The sequence below is a fragment of the Danio rerio genome, chromosome 16 (genome assembly GCF_049306965.1).
Source record: "Danio rerio strain Tuebingen ecotype United States chromosome 16, GRCz12tu, whole genome shotgun sequence".
In the NCBI taxonomy this organism is placed as follows: Eukaryota; Metazoa; Chordata; class Actinopteri; order Cypriniformes; family Danionidae; genus Danio; species Danio rerio.
The window spans coordinates 59,566,213-59,583,346 of NC_133191.1; the positions used below are offsets into that span (position 1 = coordinate 59,566,213).

Sequence of the window (17,134 nt, forward strand, 5' to 3'; positions counted from 1 at the left end):
CTTTATGAAGTAAGGCCTCATCAGCAGTCTGCAGAATGAAAAGTCTAAATGAAATTCAGAAACACGCTCGCACAGCTCTTGGAATAATATGACAAATTCAACAATTAAAAATATTTTAATAATGAAAAACATGAACACCTAATTTTATAAAAAATATATAAAAAAATAACCTCAACATGTCCATAAACCAAAACAGTTCTTTAAAAGGTTCTTAAAGTTACATTTAGAACTGTTTGTAAGTGTTTTGGAGAATAGATTTGGAGAACCCGTTATTATCAATGCTGCTCAGCCACGTTCCTGGAGGACAACCAGCACTGCATGTTTTACATGTCTCCTTCTTCTTCCACACTCATTTCATGTCTAATGAGCTGATGATCTGAATCAGGGGGTCTGTTCTTCATATGTGGATCACTCAGTTAGCTGGATTTGGATGTTGACGATTTGAACACTTCCCGGTAATTTGCGGGACATCATTTCTGGCCTTTCAGAGTGCAGCTAATGTCTTCTCTGAAGGAGTGTGTTTGTAGTCCAGCAGAGCTGCACGTTTAGCTGTAACGGCTGCATCAAGTTATTCCCTCTTCACACCAGTCTGGATTTTTCCTCTCCTGCTTGCTAAAAGTTTCCATTGCTGAGTTGTAGATGGCATCTCGAACAGGGCTCCATCTGTCTGCTCCATCTATTTCATATATTGTAAATACGGAGTCTTAAAAGTTTCTGACCAAAAGACATTGTACACATGCATAAAACCAATTCACGGCTGCAAAATATATATATTTACAAGAACTATTTACATGCAGAAAATAAAAATATACATTCATACAATACATTTCAGAGATACAAAACAACATTTACAAATGTATGACAGTGTTCATCCAGAATGACAACATGCAAGAGTGTGTGTGTGTGTGTGTGTGTTTGAGTATGTGTTTGAGTGTGTGTATTTGAGTGTGTGTGTGTTTGTGTGTGTGTGTTTGATTGTGTGTTTGTGTGTGTGTGTGTGTGTGTGTGTGTGTGTGTGTGTGTGTGTGTGTGTGTGTGTGTGTGTGTGTGTGTGTGTGTGTGTGTTTGAGGCTTTCCTGGCAGCTGCAGCTCATTTGTACTATTTAGCAGATGAGAGCTGAAATCGGTTCTGAAATCTATTACGCACTGCTTTTGTGCAATCTGACCCTCTCCAGTATGGTTAATGGAGATCAGGACGCCCACACTGTAAAAAAAAAAAAAAAGTACACTCAACTTAAAGTTTTAAAGCAACCAGCTTCAGGACGTTTTTGAGTTTTCTCAACTTAAATCAAGTAAGTGCAGCATTTGGGTTGAAACTCAAAAACGTTCTGAAGCTGGTTGGCTTACAGTTTTGAGTCGAGTCAACTCTTTATTTTCTTCTACAGCGCAGGCTACAAGACAAAGATTAAATTCTTCTACTGACAGTGTTGAGTTGGGATTACAGTTTTTCAGACACAATTCAGAGCACAGTTTGTGTCACAGAGTTAACTATAATAGAGCAAAAGCTTATCGTCTTTATTTTTAAAGCCTTTTAACTGAGAATTTCAGGAGTTTAAAGCAATAAAGTTTTGTTTACTACTTTAATAAAACAATTGTTTTGAATGATTTATACATTGCAGAACATGTCATTCTACTACTGATTTTAGCTGCTGTACATGAACACTGTTAGACTCTCAGACACCCATAACACATTCTTTACATTTGCTCTGAAATAAATAATAAACAGAACATCCCTAATCAATAATATTTATCGCAGAAAAACAAAACATTGCAATGTCAGATTTTTGCAATATTGTGCAGCTCTAATTTGAATGGTATATTTCATTCTACAGGCAGTATTGTGGTCAATTGCTATATATTTGGCTTCCATTCAGAATAATTTATATTGTGTTTAACAAAAGAAAAACTTGAGCTTTGTTACTTTAAATGTGTTATTTTAGATGAACTATACTATTAATTAAACATACTTGCCTCCTCTGAGTAACTGATATAAACAGATAACATTAGGATCCATATGGTTGCATTATTTAGTTACTCGTGGTGCACAATTAATACCTGTACAAACAACAAACAAGCATTAAAGCCATCCCATGGCTAATTTCACTTTTCAATTTAACTTCATTTGTACAGCGCTTTTACAATGTAGATTGTGTCAAAGCAGCTTCACATAGAAGATTATAGTAAATTGAAACAGCGTCAGTTCAGTTTTCAGTTTAGTTCAGTTCAGTGTGGTTCACTTCTCCTTTTAAAATTGCAAAGGGCTCACACCTTTTGGCTTTCATAGACAATTATGTTTACATAAAAAAATGTTGACAAATACTCACCGCTATTATTAACTCTTTGCAAATTAAATGCACGAACAAATGAGTTCCAGATACCTGTACAATATTAAAACAATCCTCCCTTCATTGTCCCTTTTTAATTTGAATAATTAAGGTTTAATTTATTTTAATAATTCGTGAACAGCTCTGTAAAAAGTCATTCTTTGGCCTTGTAGATTTCATTAGTATTATTATGTAGACTTTATTTAATAAATACTTTCCTGTTTTTTGGGGCATTGTTTTTTACTTTGAAATTACTTAGAAAATGTCTGTAATAAAATCTAATCAATTTTATTTTTAGAATTTAGCTATTATTCTTAAATCATTTCAAAAAGACAAAATATTCATTAAATCCAGCAATACTGAAATGAGCATTTCAAATTCACAATCATCTTCTGTTAAAACGATCTTAGCATTAAACTATTTCAAAATCAGGGCAAATGTCAGAATGAGCTGCCGAGGAAAGGCTGCCCTCGCTGGAGACACGAGTAATGAGCTCCCGTCATCACCTGGAGGTCGACATCTCCACAATTATTTAAAGGACATTTTAAAATACTGTATTCTTATTGTTAAAGTCAGATATATGCCATATTTTCACTGCTTAAGAAAAAAAAAACCACAATATTGCGATTTGCTCTGGTTGTCTACTCGCGTCAGATTGAATCGCATTATCTCATGGACTTATTTTATTGCACATGTTCAAAAGCTTATACTCATCAACATGTAATCAGTGGTGTACTATATAAAATGCGTGTGGTTCAACCGTATAACGACACGGTAATCAATCATGTTGTTATGTTACGTTATTATACAAAAAGGCAATCGGTTTCAGGTGGGATCTGACTTGTTCATTTATGGGAGTTGATTCATGAAACTGAGCTGACTCGACTCGCAAACAACGTCTTCACCAGGCCATGCAGAACATCCGCATTTTAAACCTGGCATGGTCTCATCCAAACAAATTTATCGGTAAGTGTTGAAGTGTCCAATTCTGTCAGTTAAATGATAGTTGTATATTTTTCTGTATATTGCATGTAATTCACCAAGTAACTTTAGTTGCAGGTTCTTATGTCACGTTATCCGAAAATTACATACACAATGTATAAATACGAATGAAAGGAAGGTGTTTGTAACGCTAATGCTAATTTTGAGGTATTAGAGACTGTTTGAGTGTTTAAAGAGGTATTTTACTGTTAACTTGGTGTTAACTGTGTTCTATTTCAGCACAGCATTGAAGTAAAGTGACCACAGAGATTTACTGACCACCAGGCCCAGTTCTTGCTAACCACAGAGGGGTGGGCTGACAGAAATCCCAGGTGGGCAGTTTTTGGGGGTGTGGTTAGGAGATGGAATAGCAAAAATATTGATATAATAAAGTTCTTGCTTGTAGTTGCATATTATATTAAGTCAATATAAACACAAATATGGTTTCAACGAAGAGTGATTTTTAAATTCAGTCAACATTCAGAATGGATGATTACTAGACTAATAAGTCCACACAATCAAGCAATATTGAATTTTTTTAAAGATAGCATTGTTTCCGCTACATTCATTCCTCTATGGCGAGGCGCCAATCTAAAATTAATCCCGCCACGACTACATTACAGCTTTTCATTCAAAATATTCAGTCATGTATTTTTTTTAAATAGCGGGTTATGATCGCAGCAAAACCTATTCAAAGGTAAGTGAATTTTATCAGCACAATCTTTTTCTGTAACTGCAGTAGTGCTGTGTGTTATTTGTTTTACCCTTTAAGGTTACGGTGCTGACTGACTGACAGGTCGTGATGCGTGAGGCCAGCAAACACGATGTTTAGCAATTTGGCTTTACTTTAGGCATAATGCCGCTCTGTAGGTCTATTGGAGACATTCATAAATATTCCAACAAATGTAAGAGACATACTGTTACATAAATCAGTAAATCGCACTTCAGCACATCAGCAGCGTTTATTTGAGAGCGCACAAGAAGATCTGCGCTTGAGCAGCGTATATTTGAGGGGGCGCGCAAGAGGTTTAGTGCACCAACAGAGGAAATCGGCACACAAGCAAAGAGATTCGCATGCTCATAGGGTATTACATAAATGCGATCTTGAATACTGCACTCATGACATTTGTCATTGAAATAACACCACAGATAGGTGGTAGATCTGTGTAAAAAAGCTGAAAAAGCCACAGCTGAGTAAATATTTATCTAATGTCATTATTATTATTTTTGAATGGGAGAGGGCGTTGTTCATGGAGAAAAATGTACCAAACAAAAGTCTTGTCAAATCTTTTATGTATCATTTCACCTTGTTCTTCCTTCAGTATAAAACAAATTTTAAAAGATTATTAATTTGTTTAAATGTACACTTTTATTGTGTATTATATTATATTGTTGTTAACCTGTTTAGTGGCTCCATGCTGCTGAACAGGCTCCACTAATTTGAGCTAAATTTAATAAATTTTTACGCAATCCATACTTGTTGAATTAATTGAATTAATAATTTTGCTTAATATGTTACCTCAATTTAATTGAGTAGATATAGGGTCTTATTTTGTACAGCTTAGTAGAATAGCACATGCAGCTAATGTATGAAACTTATCACACTGGTTAATCTCAGTTATTCAGTGTTATTTCAATGTGGATTTGTATTTCACTAATTACATTCATTCAATCATCCAAATACTGCGTGTTTGCATTGTAGCAGGTAGGATAAAGATGACATTACACAAATCTGACATGACTGTTTGTGAAGGAATAATGCACCTTTTACACCTGTTGGGTCAAATCTGATACCTGCATTTTCAACACAATTTATTTGTAACATAAAAAAATATTTTAAAGTAATTCTGCTTTGTTTTAATTAAAGAAAGCTTTATTTAATAAAATTAGTAGCATTTAAATTTTTTTTACTATAACATCTGGAAATTAGCGAACTGTTTCCAGCCAAAACGCCTGCGAGCAATTCAATGAGCGGCCATTTTGGAAAGGTCAAAAAAGCCCTTCCACTGGCTGCAGTGTCATGAAAATCCACAAGAGGGCAAAATACACGTATCTATCAATATACAGCAGGCTTTCAATCAAAAGAGTGATCAGGTTTATAATATACAGATCTTATAAACTTGAGTATTAAATATGATACGCGCTGTTTTATAGGGTAAAGGTCACAGACCCTCGCGAAAGACGACTCGTTGCTTGGCAACAGCAGAACGCGTTCTAACGGTTGTAGAGGGTCTGCTGACGCGCGCAAACTCAGCTTCAGTAATCTGCTGGAACAAGAAATGAAGGTTGATTGTGAAAGTTGCTCTCGGTCGATATATACATCGAGCAAAACAGTTGAACGATTTCAGACGATGTCTACAAGACCTTTCGAGATTCTAGCGGAAATGGAAAGTTGTAAGACTTTGACGGTTGAACGATTTCAGACGATGTCTACAAGACCTTTGGAGATTCTAGCGGAAATGGAAAGTTGTAAGACTGTGACGGGTGAGTCCAGACAAATGTTTCCTATTTGTTTCCTATTTCCATTTTTAAATGTCAGATCTTTGATACTAAAACTCTATTTTTACACTCTAAAATAACTTGTGTACTTATTTTGGATTAATAAATATTACCATACAATCATACACTGCCGTGAGCCCGTCTAACGGTCGCTTTAACCCGTTTGTGTGTACATTCAGGTGTCTGTTATCCCGGCGCTGCTGTTTAGCCGAAATATGGCGATCATAACTCGATAACCTGACGGTACACAGAGGTGTTTTCAGAGCATAGTGAATATAAATGCAGATTCAGTGTTTAGTGAACGACATCAGTCTATTTAATACTATAAAACAACAGAGTAAAATGCAGATAACCTACTAACTCTTACTTGAGTCAAAGTCAAACTCTTCCTAACGAATATATAATGATAAACAGGCCTGTAGATGAAAAAAACGGTAGTCTATTTTATTTTATTGGGAAAATAATAAACTAGCCAGCACATTCAACTTTCCTCAGTCAGAATTTGGCCTTCTGAATAATAAAAAATAACAATATTGATCATGTAGCAGTCCAACTACATGACAATTATTCATTCATTCATTTTCTTTTCGGCTTAGTCCCTTTATTAATCTGGGGTTGCCACAGTGGAATGAACCACCAAGTTATCCAGCACATGTTTTACACACCAAATGCCCTTCCAGCTGCAACCCATCGCTGGGAAACATCCATCCAAACATCTCATACACACACACACTCATACACTACGGACAATTTAGCCTACTTATGTCCCCTATAGCGTATGGGTTTGGACTGTGGGGGAAACCGGAGCATCCGGAGAAAACCCACACTAACACGGGGGAGAACATGCAAACTCCACACAGAAACACTAACTGACCCAGCCGAGACTCGAACCAGCGACCTTCTTGCTCTGAGGCCACAGTGCTAACCACTGAGCCACCGTGACGCCTGTTTTATGTAATTGTTTTCTGCCTTTTAATTATTTTAAAGCAGGAGAATATTATGTTCATGTTTCCTGAAGATTATCTACAGACCTGCTGCAGTAAATGTATAAAAACTCAGTGTTTGATATTTATAATCTGCACCGCTAAGAACTTAATTTGACAATTTAAAAGGTGATTTGGATAAAATTTCGCTTTGGATAAAAGCGTCTGCTAAATGACTAAATGTAAATGTGATTTGCTCAGTGTTGGGATTTTTTATGAAATAATGACAATAAAAATCATGATTTAGATTAAGAGTTTAATGTTCGTTGTGTTTTAATCCACAGTAGGAAGAAGAGGAGAGAAGAGGAAAGCGGATAATAAACCATATACTCTGCGGAAACGCATCAGAGTTACAGAACTGGAGAACACAAGAGACACAGAGATGAGCAGCTATCAAGAGAAAACCAGCTCAGGTGTGTCTCCATCAACACTTGTACAGCTTCAGCACCATACATTTATCACCACTGAAGATTCTGAAACATGAAGCTGGGTGCAAAGTGTTTCACTCAGTTAGCTGCTAAATCCAGTGAGCATGCGGAGAGTTTGGCCACTAGGCAACAATACAGTGTCTGGATCAAAGTGATTGATTTATCTATTATGGCCAAAATCAATACAATATTATATTATGATCATGCTCCATCAAGATCAACACTTTCTACTGTAAACATGTCAGAACTCAGATGTTGATTTGAACTTAATTTGGCCACTTTAAAGGGGATTTTCCCAATCTTTATATTTTTCGAGATTGCAACAGAAATCTGGAATGAATTAATGACAATAAACAAACATGATTGATTAATTAAAGAGTGTATTGTTCATTGTGTTGTCATCCACATTAGGAGGAAGAGGAGTGAAGAGGAAAGCAGATGATGATTTGCAGAGTGTTTCTGGTGGAGTCAAACCATACGCTCTGCGGAAACGCATCAGAGTTACAGAGCTGGAGAACACAAGAGTAGACGCCGACACAGAGGCGTCCAGCTCAGGTCAGTCCACTCTTAATGACTGGAGAAATACTGGAAAACTGGAGCACTGCTGCCATTTGTTAAATCCCAGAGTAAAATAAATGCCATTATTGAAATAACTGATTATTAATAATTCATTATTGACTGTAATCCACATCAGGAGGAAGAGGAGTGAAGAGGAAAGCGGATGATGATTTACAGAGTGATGGAGTCAAACCATACGCTCTGCGGAAACGCATCAGAGTTACAGAGCTGGAGAACACAAGAGACACAGAGATGAGCAGCTATCAAGAGAAAACCAGCTCAGGTGTGTCTCCATCAACACTTGTACAGCTTCAGCACCATACATTTATCACCACTGAAGATTCTGAAACATGAAGCAGGGTGCAAAGTGTTTCACTCAGTTAGCTGCTAAATCCAGTGAGCATGCGGAGAGTTTGGCCACTAGGCAACAATACAGTGTCTGGATCAAAGTGATTGATTTATCTATTATGGCCAAAATCAATACAATATTATAGTATGATCATGCTCCATCAAGTTCAACACTTTCTACTGTAAACATGTCAGAACTCAGATGTTGATTTGAACTTAATTTGGCCACTTTAAAGGGGATTTTCCCAATCTTTATATTCTGAAGAGTGTATTGTTCATTGTGTTGTCATCCACATCAGGAGGAAGAGGAGAGAAGCGGAAAGCAGATGATGCTTTTCAGAGTGTTTCTGGTGGAGGTAAACCATCTGCCCACCGGAAACGCATCAAAGCTGCAGAGCTGGAGAACACAAGAGTAGACGCCGACACAGAGGCGTCCAGCTCAGGTCAGTCCACTCTTAATGACTGGAAAACTGGAGCACTGCTGCCATTTGTTAAATCCCAGAGTAAAATAAATGCCTATTAATGAAATAACTGATTATTAATAATTCATTATTGACTGTAATCCACATCAGGAGGAAGAGGAGAGAAGAGGAAAGCAGATGATGCTTTTCAGAGTGTTTCTGGTGGAGTCAAACCATACGCTCTGCGGAAACGCATCAGAGTTACAGAGCTGGAGAACACAAGAGTAGACGCCGACACAGAGGCGTCCAGCTCAGGTCAGTCCACTCTTAATGACTGGAAAACTGGAGCACTGCTGCCATTTGTTAAATCCCAGAGTAAAATAAATGCCAATTAATGAAATAACTGATTAGTAATAATTCATTATTGACTGTAATCCACATCAGGAGGAAGAGGAGTGAAGAGGAAAGCGGATGATGATTTGCAGAGTGTTTCTGACAGAGTTAAACCATACACTCTGCGGAAACGCATCAGAGCTGCAGAGACGTCCAGCGATGAGAACAGCCACTCAGGTCAGTGTCCCGTCACTCTTCTACAGTTGTATGAGCGTATATTTGCCAGCTTAAAGGCACAGTGCACGACGACACAAAGCAGCAGAGCTTTTATTATGCCACAGTCCAGCACGTCTGGTTCTTCAGCTCGTGATCACGTGTGCTGTTTTATCAGACTAAATACATTTCATTTCTATTTATATTCTGTTATAATGCTGCTCTGTGCAGTCAAATACATTTCAAATACAAGTGTGCATCCAGTGGACACTAATCTATCCCATAATGCACTGCGAGATCATTCATGAATCACTTCTCTAGTGGATTTTGGAGATTTTGATAATAAAAGTCTCACATAATGTGCCTTTAAACCTGTGAACGATGCAGTATTGTGCAAAGTATTTCTCAGTAGAGCTTTATGACAAAACATCTGGAAACTAGTAGCACTGCTGCCATTTGAACAGATCCCCAAATACAATAAATGCCAATCAATGAAAGAACTGATCATTAATAATGCATTGTTGACTGGAATCCACAGAAGCTCCAAGAGCACAGAAGAGGAAGGCTGGATGTCTGGATCAGGACACAGCTGCTGCAAAACGAGTGAAAACAGCCCAGATCCAACATGGCGGCAGCAGCAGTGGCGGGAAAACTGCAGCAGAAGACAGCAGCTCAGCTAAAGACAGCAGCTCAGCTAAAGACAGCAGCTCAGCTAAAGACAGCAGCTCAGCTAAAGACAGCAGCTCAGCTAAAGACAGCAGCTCAGCTAAAGACAGCAGCTCAGCTAAAGACAGCAGCTCAGCTAAAGACAGCAGCTCAGCTGAAGACAGCAGCTCAGGTTCGTCTTCTGCCGTAATGTTTTCTGTCTAATCTGCAGGGTTTTGTATTCTTGTTCAGAGTTTTACAGAATTTTCTCATGATTAGATTAGAGCAGAAGAGTCACAGGAGTGAGCAAATGTCATAAATGTGATGTGTTTTTCTCCAGGATCTTTACTTGACAGATATGTGCTTGGAGAGAAGCTGGGACGGGGGCATGAAGGCACTGTCTATGTGGCTACACGGAAATCTGATGGCCAGAAGGTAACGTTCACTTATTTACACACACTTTCTGCAGTTTTAGAATAACTTCACAGATTTGACAGCAGGACTCTGATATTAAAGCAGCTGGACACACAGAGACAGAGGACACGTGCTGCACATGGACAGCAGAGAGAGAGAGAGAGTGTGTGTGTGTGTGTGTGTGTGTGTGATCAGACATCTCTCTGGTTGAATAAGTTTTGACTTTATGCTTTCTCTGCAGGTTGCCATAAAAATTTTGAATGAGGAGTATCATGGAGAGAGACACTACTTGGTAAGTTTGCGTACTCTACTGGAAATATCTGAAGAGAAGTGATGAACTCCATGTTTAGTCATGTTTCCATGTTGTGTATTGAAGGGTGCAAGTGTAAACAACACGCTTTATGGAAAAGACTGAAACTGGACGTGTTTAGTCATTTCCAGAAATCCTGTTTTGACTGAATATTAAAGAGTTTCTGGACATTTCTGATATTGGGGGTTATCAGCTTTAGTAGATGAACTGTGGAGCACAACACCAGTCATAATGTCTGAAACTGAGATTTGTGGATCATCTGAAAGATCAATAAAGAAGCTTGTCAATAGTGTTTGCTTTGTTAGAACAATATTTGATGAGAGATGCGGCTGTTTGACCATCCGGAAGGAGAAAAACATCTGAATATTGAGAAAATCAGCTTTAAAGTGAATAACTTCAAATAAGTCCCGCACATTTCCATGTAAACTACATATGATAATAATACCACATCGATAGGAAATGCACAAACATATACTGAAACTAAATCTTGAATTAAAGTCAGAATTGAGAGTTTTCCTAAAAATAAACCCGCATGACAGAAGACTGGTGTAGTGGTCCAGGGTTTGAGTTAACATGTGAACATAGCTCTGTTTCCATCCACCTGTTTCATGCACATGTAGGATTCTCACATAAACAATGCTGAAAACAGCAAGATGCACAAACATGTTGTCATGCGCAGAACTTACTAGGATAAACTTTATTCCAGAAGAAAAGATGCGCATCAGCTACATCAGGAGCATTTTTACCTGATAAACTCCAGCATGCAGATTAAACGAGTCATGTGATTGTGTCAGAAGAGGTCATGTGAGGATATCAATGTGTGTTCAGGGTGTTTGCCTCATTAATGTTGGTCTGCAGCTCTCCAGAGTGTCAGATGTGAAATGTTGTTGTGCTGATTGTAGAAGGCCTCTCAGTCCTCCGTCAGTCCGTCTTCACAGTGCTTCAGTATTCTTCTTCTTCTATTGTTATTCCCTCCAGAACTGTCTTGAGCATCTGTCTGCGCTCGCGTCTCTAAAAGCCGCCGCATTCACCGCGCTCATTGTGTTTGGTCTTGGTCTTCTGAGGCGAAACTCATTTCTCTGACTGATATTTGCCGCCAGTTTATAATTCAGTGATGATTTAGTTCTCGTGGACTCATTGATGGAAACGCTGCTTTATTCTTTTATATGATCTGCCAGTTCTGCACATGAGTTTAATCTGCATCTTTGGATGGAAACACAGCTATAGACACATTACAATGTCATTAATATATGAGACATCACATCTAACCTTTTCCTGACTTGATTTCTCTCTAGGCTGGATATCCTAAATATGTGATCCCAGAAGTATTTAGTCTGATGAAACTCAAGAAACCTCCGCTCTGCCCGCACATCACAGAGCTGTACGAGTTCGCCATGGAGGGAAGCAAAAACTACCTGGTCATGGAGTACGTGCCCTCGTACATAACCTTGGGGAAGTTCATCAGGAAGAACAATGGCCGCCTGAGCGAGAGTGTTGCCCGGCCGCTGCTCATGCAGCTCATTATTGCTGCACAGCGCTGCATTGAGCATGCCGTATACCATGGGTCCATGCATCTAGAAAACATCCTGGTCAATCCAAAGACCCTGCAGCTCAAGCTGATAGATTTCGGCAACAGTACTCATATTCCAGACAACTGCTGGAGATCCCCCTATCTGGGTGAGTTGGCTTTTTAGTTTTAGTAATGAATAACTCTCATGTCGTCCTGAACCCTGAACACAAATGAAGATGTTTTAGATGAAATCTGAGAGCTCTTTGAGTCTCCATAGACAGCAAGGGTATAAATGGACCCAAAGCATCCTCAAAACAGGCCATATGCCTTCAGTGGATCAATCAGAGCTTTATCAGACTCTGAGAACACTTTCATTTCCACATAAAGCTAAGATAAAGACTCTCTCTCTCTCTCTCTCTCTCTCTCTCTCTCTCTCTCTCTCTCGTGTTTCTACTAAAACATCTTCATTTGTGTTCAGAAGCTGAATGAAGGTCTCAGGGGTTTAGGCTGAGTTATTAATAACAGAATGACATTTTTGGGTGAACTGACCCTTCATCTGTATCCTGTGTATGTATGCTGATGTCAGGAGGGCAAAGATATTGTGAATTACTGACATGAAGATCTCTCTTGCAGGAGTAACGAGATACCGTTTACAGAAGGGGGAACGCTACAGAATCATTACTCATGCTGTTAGAAGGCATGTCTTGGCTGTTAGAGGAGCGCTGTCAAGGATGGTCAACGGATATACCAGTATCTCCCATTATAGTCGACGTCGACGATTTCATCCCAGTCTGTCAGCAGGTGAGAAAACAACACTACACACGGTGCAGCTCACGGGCGCCGCTAGGCCTCTTATTTTCACTCAGTCCCCCTAAAGGTTTTGTGATTAGCTCATGAATGATCCACTACAGGGGTGCTCAACCCTGCTCCTGGAGATCGACCTTCCTAAAGAGTTCAGCTCCAACCCTGATCAAACACACCTGAATCAATTAATTAGGACCTGAACAGCACTTGATAATTACAGGCAGGTGTGTTTAATATGGGTTGCAACTGAAATTTGCAGGAAGGTCAATCTCCAGGAACAGGGTTGGTCACCCCTGGTCCACTACTATATTATCAGCTCAGTCCCCTTTACATTTGATAAGAAAGCAGCAGCAAACTTCAGCTCCTCTGTTTTCAACTAATTAGTCATTTGATCAGTAAAGCACAGCCGTGTGGAGAGAGCAGAAGCTGTGTTTATCCATAGATTGTATAATATCTGCATATTTGCAGTTCTTTGCTGTAGAAACACTTGTATCACTTGTACCCCCATAGCTTTTCCACTATCGAGCTGAACTATTGAACTGATATTGGCGCTATGTTGTGGTTCATATCAGCTGTCAGTCACTGAAGGCTTCCTGATGTCAGATGACGGGGAGCTTTTGTGATCCAGGCAAATGCAGAGATTATGTGGTGAATGTTGATCCGCCAGCCGAGATCAATCGAGTGTTTTCGGAGAAGGTGCCCGATTCTCGATGCGTTATTCACTGCGTGAACACTGCACATCATCGTCAAACAAGCGATTCTAAGGGCCCATACAATTAAGGGGTCCCAGAGGCATTATCAAGGGCCCGTGGCGCTCCTGGGTACGTCACAGCACCCTTATTTATTTAGAGGTCATCTGTTACGCGGCTCTGGCTAAACTTTATTTGGAGGGAAAATGACCAAATGTAATGTGATGATTGAAAATGACTGGAGGGGAAATAAATTTCAAATCTCTGTACATAACAGAAAATAAACGATAATAATGCAACAATAATAGTGCATTTGGGTTATAGTGGCAGAAGTGTATTTTTGGACGGGCCTTTGAAAAGTGAGCGAGCAATTTCACTAATAATATATATATATATATATATATAGCACTTCAATGATTTCCTTTTTAACAATCAATTAAATTACACAGCGGTTTATATCAAAAGTTGATAATGTTATGAAATACACCACATTTTGATGGTAAAATAACCGTGTAAGAGATGGCTGTTATTTCAGTACTCAAACATTAAATAACAAATACAGCAGGATATACAGCATATAAAGCACTATTATATTTAGCTCAATGCTGCTCTTTCATCTTTAGATTTGTATCATTTAACTTTTGTTATTTTAATTATTATTTTGTCTTCATAATTAACTAACGGGCTATAGACAGATTCCTGCTTGATGTTTTAGAAGATATTTTGCGCAGCTGCCCAGAATATATGAATCATTTTTTATATTATATGTAGTGTAGTTTACTTGTGGATGACTAGCGCGCTTCAGCTGAGTCTGTGGTAGTTCGACAACAGGACGTGTCGGCACTGTTCAGCATAGTCTAACTGTGCTGAGAATGGTTTGTAATCATGCTGCACCATTACAGGCTCAGGGGAGAAACAGCTCTAACCGTACCGAAGTGTTCTTAGAACGGTTCAGCACGATAGTAGAAAAGAGGCTAAAGTCATGGAGGAGCAGTCGGTTTCCCATGTATCTACAGTTTCCTCAACACTCCTCTCATCATCACAGCTGTTTCCTCCAGTGAACATGTAACTCTTAATGAACATTTCCCTATGTTTATTTCACAATGAACTCTGAATATACAGCTCATCACATTAACTATAGCGTACCGTCATGCACAGAGTTCAACAGTGACTGAAGCGCTCAGTGAATGCACTCACTGTAACATCAGAGTCAAACATCATGTGTTGTATTGTTTATTTCCACCTTTATTATGATTGTGAAAGCTGTAAATGAGCCTGTACAGTTTTATATGCTCATATTCATCTAGAACTGATCATAACTGACTGAAACTGTGGATTAATGATTTCATCCCAGCCAATCAGAATCAAGAATTTCACCAGACGACTGAATAAACCTCTGTGTCGTATCGTCATCAGGAGCATCTCTGACTAACATGTTCTGTCTTTAACATTTCCACAGAGTGCAAGGATCTGTTACACTGGATGATCAGTTACCAGCCTGATAAAGGACCTGTGTTAGAGGAGATTTTGGAGCACAAGTGGTTCAGCATGAAGTAGAGGCCATCAGCAGCAGGAAACGGTTTCATTCTTCCATGTTTGATGTTTGTCATTTGTTGTTTTCCGCTTCTGCTTCCCAAATGCTGCACTTCCTCCTGCGAGGGTTGCAGTCAGAGCTGCATGTAAATGAGGGCCGGTTGAAGCGTCCCTATTGGTCCACCAGCTCTAGACCGACAGCTCCTCCTCCAGCCAATCAGGTGAGGAAGGAAGCTGATGTCAGTCTAATGGCGGCCGATGCGCACAGGCGACGCCGGAGATTGAGTGTTAGCGCTAATCCTCAGCTGGGGCAGAATGTGTCTGCGGCAGGACAGCATTAATCGTTGAAATAAGGAAAGCAGGTTGATTGACGTTTAGACAGGACGTCGTGTTTTATATGAACTGGGTTAGCACCGACTGTAGAGTAAATAGTCATATTAAGGGAAATAGTCACAGATGAATCAATCAAACTGCTGGATTTATTAGCATACTGGTGTGCTTTATTTCTCTAGCTGTAGGAGTAATAGTGAAAGATAAAGTCTGCATATCATTACTGTAGTGCGTCAATACTTTATAAAGACAGGAAGCCTAGTTTAGACAGTGCTCGTAGCTCTAACGGGACTTTAGGCAGGTTTAAGTGAGATAAGCGCATATAACAGGGGCGTCGTGGGCCGGTTTTGACGGCGTTTTCTCTTTAACAGATAGGATAGGGTGGTGTAGATGGCGCTGACGAGGCAGGATTATATGGGCCGATACGCTAGATATAAGAGCTCCTGCCACAGACAGATTTTAGCCCAGCTGTGGATTTGTCAGATCTGATGAGGATTATTTCTAGTGCTGCTGCTCACACCTTTCTGCTTTCTTCTTCTTCTTTCACTTGTTCTCCAAGCGAGCGCTGGATTTCTGCAAATGAGCCAAAACATAAAGCAGTAGCTGAAGGGGTTTAATGGAGACATTTTGAACAGCAGGGTTTGCTAAATAACAGCGCTTTAGTCAAGACTGGGACATTTAGAGATTAGTTACGGACACAAGTGTAGTTTAGAGTAGGACTTTAATAGATGTTTATTGATATTAATCAGCTTATTATTGATGATGTTTAGTTTATTTCTGCTCGTGTTCTTTAGATTATATGCTGGAAATCCTCTGCTTGTTTGGAGAAAATCTTTGGTCCTCATTGATGAAACATCAGTAAATATTGGAGGAAGTTAGTGATAGTTAAAGGTTTGATAGTTAAACGTGTTCGTTAATGAAGTATAATCAGTCAGGGTTAGGGTTTAGAGTTAGACATACACAACATAGAGGAGTAATCATCTTTACTAATGAGGACAAACCTCACCTCTTCCTTTCTGTTTTCTTTCTTTCTTTCTTTCTCTCTTTCCCAGTTCCCTCTAAACTCTTGATTCTTGGTTTTTAGAGTTAGGTTAGGGTTAGGTTATAGTCAGTGTGTTTGTTAGGGCTATGATTGGGTTAAGGTTAAGTTAGGTTTATTGTTGGGTTAGGTTATGGTTAGGCATTATTTAGGGTTAGGGTTGGTTTATGGTTGGGTTTGAGTGTTAGGTTAGGGTTATGATTAGGTTAGATTATGGTTAGGCTTGGTTAGGTTATGGTTTGGTTAGGGTTGGGTTATGGTTGGGTTATGGGTTAATTAAGGTCATTTTTTGCTGTATGTTTAGTTTTAGTCTCTCCTCTTTCTTCTTCTCTGTCACTGTTGTGTGATCACTGCAGATTGTTATTTAAGAGCGATTGGTAATTATTATACACTTCTCTGTCCTCGCCTGTGCGTATCGGCCGTCATTAGAGTGACGTCAGCTTTCCTCCTCGCCTGATTGGCTGGAGAAGGAAGCTGTCAATCTAGAGCTAATGGGCCAATGGGGAGGCTTCAGCCGGCCCTCATTTGCATGCAGCTCTGACTGCGACACTCGCAGGAGGAAGTGCACAATGTGGGAAGCAGAAGCGGAAAACAGCATCATGTCAGAAAACAATGGAAGTATGAATTCCTGATGATCTGATTTGGTCACTGACCACATGTGTGCTGCTCTTCTATCATTTCTGTGAAATTGAGACTGTACGCAGAGCGGCCTGCGAACCCCATGGAGTGTGTTGAAGCTGTTTTCTGCTGATCAAACTGTAAACTATTGTCTTCAATAAACTGTATCTCTGA

At 39.3% G+C, this 17,134-nt stretch overlaps 1 protein-coding gene across 2 annotated transcripts in view; it reads left to right on the top strand.

The window, feature by feature from the left end:
• The window catches only part of LOC137488006 (uncharacterized), a 28,351-nt gene extending 11,217 nt beyond the window's left edge, over nucleotides 1–17,134 (top strand). The window contains exons 1-13 of one of the 2 annotated variants that reach the window (XR_012391846.1): nucleotides 5,521–5,789; nucleotides 7,072–7,200; nucleotides 7,627–7,770; nucleotides 7,910–8,056; nucleotides 8,421–8,564; nucleotides 8,694–8,837; nucleotides 8,967–9,092; nucleotides 9,607–9,920; nucleotides 9,998–10,148; nucleotides 10,369–10,419; nucleotides 11,733–12,114; nucleotides 12,581–12,748; nucleotides 14,900–17,134. Coding sequence is in view for 1 of the 2 variants with exons in the window: in XM_073925652.1 (XP_073781753.1) it covers nucleotides 7,072–7,200; nucleotides 7,627–7,770; nucleotides 7,910–8,056; nucleotides 8,421–8,564; nucleotides 8,694–8,837; nucleotides 8,967–9,092; nucleotides 9,607–9,906; nucleotides 10,054–10,148; nucleotides 10,369–10,419; nucleotides 11,733–12,114; nucleotides 12,581–12,748; nucleotides 14,900–14,997 (1,928 nt within the window). In the remaining variant the exon portion in view is untranslated. Of the gene's footprint in view, nucleotides 1–5,520; nucleotides 5,790–7,071; nucleotides 7,201–7,626; nucleotides 7,771–7,909; nucleotides 8,057–8,420; nucleotides 8,565–8,693; nucleotides 8,838–8,966; nucleotides 9,093–9,606; nucleotides 9,921–9,997; nucleotides 10,149–10,368; nucleotides 10,420–11,732; nucleotides 12,115–12,580; nucleotides 12,749–14,899 lie in introns of those variants that run through there. The other variant, XM_073925652.1, reaches the window with a different exon arrangement.